The sequence below is a fragment of the Megalobrama amblycephala genome, unplaced genomic scaffold (genome assembly GCF_018812025.1).
Source record: "Megalobrama amblycephala isolate DHTTF-2021 unplaced genomic scaffold, ASM1881202v1 scaffold775, whole genome shotgun sequence".
In the NCBI taxonomy this organism is placed as follows: Eukaryota; Metazoa; Chordata; class Actinopteri; order Cypriniformes; family Xenocyprididae; genus Megalobrama; species Megalobrama amblycephala.
This window is the reverse complement of record NW_025953553.1, coordinates 314,534-317,407: the sequence shown is the minus strand read 5'-3', so window position 1 is coordinate 317,407 and position 2,874 is coordinate 314,534. Positions and strand designations below refer to the sequence as shown.

The window sequence follows — 2,874 nt, the reverse complement described above, 5'->3', positions numbered from 1 at the left end:
ACCAATATATCTAAAATTATAATGGGCATTTATGCATTTGCAATTGAAATGCATGCAGTTCAGTGCAATATCAGTGTCAATCGAACACGACTTTATCATTCCTGACACAAAATTTATGAAGAATCCCAGCTAAAGCAACAAAAATGTGTTTTAAAAACATTTATTCTTGGTTATGTGAATGTTAAAGGAAACATTAATGGAATGCATTTTGCATGTATTATGGAAAGTTACTTTTGAATGTTCTCGTTTAAAAAGTAGTAACTTTTAAAAACATTAGACTAAAATGTTCCAGAAAAACAATGTATAACTAATGTTTTTGTGCTAATGTTCTGAGAACAGAAGACAGAACTTTGAACGAATGTTCTATTAACGTTACCGGAAGAATGTTTGCTCAGAACCTTGCCAGAACGTTCTGAGAACGTTCCCTGTTAGCTGGGATATAGCCAGAAGCGCAGATCCCAAAAGGAACATGTTCTCCCCCAAATTTCTGTTTGTTTTCAATCCTACAGTCTTACCTTGGAACAGGAACGCTCTGGTGTCATCATGGAAGCCTTGCACCTGTGTCACACCGGAAAACCCTTCTCCAGGACTGAACTCCTGAAACACGCTGATCCGAACCGCTGGATCCACTCCAAACGCAGCCACTTCAACACAATCACAACATACAGCATTAAAACACAGAAGGAAGTAGATCACAGTGTTGGTGTCGCAGCCTCAGGTTCAGACCAATGCATTTCCAGCACTTCTCCAGTCGTTTGCATTTACTGCATAAGGATTTTTAAAAATCACTGTACATGGATTGAAGAGCAATTACTTTTTACATGACTTTCATTGACTTTTGCTTGCCTGGAAATCAAAATTCCTTTAAATTTACAGGTGGAAAAACATGACTTGTAAATTTCCCAGCAAGTGACCCACTGAAATAAACGTGAAATTTGGAAGTAGAAAGACTGATATGTATTGTCCTGCATCATCTTTTACAGTTTTGCATATATTATGCTTAATGTATGTAATTATAATAACCATAACACAGAGATGATGTTAGCAGCTCTTATATCTCTGATTACAGGCTTTGATCGCTCCATGGGGATGAATGCATGACCAGCTATTGAGAAATCGCTGATAATTGCCATCTGTACTCATAATCAACGGATCAGACTATAATAACTGATGCTGATCTCTCTGCCTACCTGCTGCCGCGTAAAATAATCCAACAAACAACTGCAATAATCCCATAGTGAATAATGCAATTAGTCCATGTTGCGATACTCCACGAAAATGCAATCACATATACGCTGGATTGTTCCTCCTCATTCAAACATTCCCACTGGATGAGAGGAGCATCACCGGAACTTAACGCGCGAATATTCCGTGAGGAGAAGCACCGGAGCCGCACAGGTGGTTCTGCTGGGTTATTGCGCAGCGCAGCGCATCAGACTGACTGCAGACCGACCGCGAGGATCCACCAGCCTGCTTCTGCTCTGCTCAGCCTCCCTCCGGCTGAGAGAGAGAGAGAGAGAGAGAGAGAGAGAGAGCTCGTTATCCCCCTGGTGGCTCTATATGGAAGCGCGCGCACTGAACGCAGACGCAACGCAGCTGTAGACGCAAACGCTGCATCGCGTTTAATGCTTTTTTAGACATATGTACAATGCTTAACTTTTTTTTTTCTTTTCTTTTTTCTTTTTTTTTTGCGCATCTCTCATGAAACACCTGATAAATGATAAGGCTTTTATTATATCGCCACTTCCATTCAACACAAAAACATCTATAGCCTAATACTTTATAACTATAACTAGTAGCATTTATACTAGTCGTTATATAATCATTACAATTCAATAGAAATAATAGAAAATAGAAATAGAATCAATGTTTAATAGAAATTAAACATTGATTTGTATATTTTAATATAGACTGGGGCTGGTTATCACATTTTCTATTCCAGTGAATATTTCTCAGGATTGATTGATTGATTGATTGATTGATTGATTTGCTTAATTAACACAGGTTTGTTCATTCATGATGTAAATTTATTAATATATAGTTGGCTATTTAGTTTACTTAATGTTGATTAGTAAGTAATTGTGATTCATTATATAGATTTATTAATAGTTTTTTATCTATTTACTGTATATTTACTTAACATACTGTATGTTGATTGATGATATAGATTTATTATCATCTAGTTATTTTTTTATTTATGTCAAAACACACTCTAAAATCTCTGTTGAACTTCCCATGGATATTGTCATGATATAGATTCAATAGTTAAGTCTTGTCCTACACTGTAAAAAAAATCCCAGTAAAATTTACGGTAAAAAACTGGCAGCTGTGGTTACCAGAACTTTACCGTAAAAAATACAGTAGTAACGTAAAAAAAAATCTGTTAAATTTACGGTAAAATAACGTATTTCATTAACTGATATAATGTTAATTTACCAACCTAATGAAGTACTAATATCTGTTTTGTACCTTTATAATACACTGACAGTCACCAAACACAGTGGTGATGAGAGTCACATGATGAATCAAAGTTCATCACAAGCAGATTTTCCACAAGCTGAGGAGGACAATACTAACATATGGAAGGTGCACACAGTGTCATTCACATACACACTAAACACCATCATGGTAACATGCATGAAATTTTAAAAATGCAATAAACATTAATTTAACAACATTAGATGTAACATAAAACCCTAATGTACATAACTGATTAGAAAAAAAATGAGAAAAACTAAGAAGAAACAGAGTTATTTCAACGAAAATATATCAAATGTGAAGTGTCACGCAGGGAATTGTGGGAATGTCAATTTACGGTTTTTCACTGTAAATTTTACAATGAATTGTTATTTTTCACTTCCAAAAACTGTTAAT

The 2,874-nt window shown here is 35.5% G+C and overlaps 1 protein-coding gene across 1 annotated transcript; it reads right to left on the bottom strand.

Moving 5' to 3' along the window:
* Positions 1-222: 222 nt before the first annotated feature.
* Positions 223-1,516, bottom strand: LOC125262166 (protein kinase C-binding protein NELL2-like). The gene is made up of 2 exons (XM_048180718.1): positions 1,191-1,516; positions 223-644 (listed from the first exon to the last, which is right to left on the bottom strand). The coding sequence occupies exons 1-2, from the start codon at positions 1,234-1,236 to the stop codon at positions 373-375; spliced, it is 318 nt and encodes a 105-aa protein (XP_048036675.1). The 5' UTR covers positions 1,237-1,516; the 3' UTR covers positions 223-372.
* Positions 1,517-2,874: the final 1,358 nt, after the last annotated feature.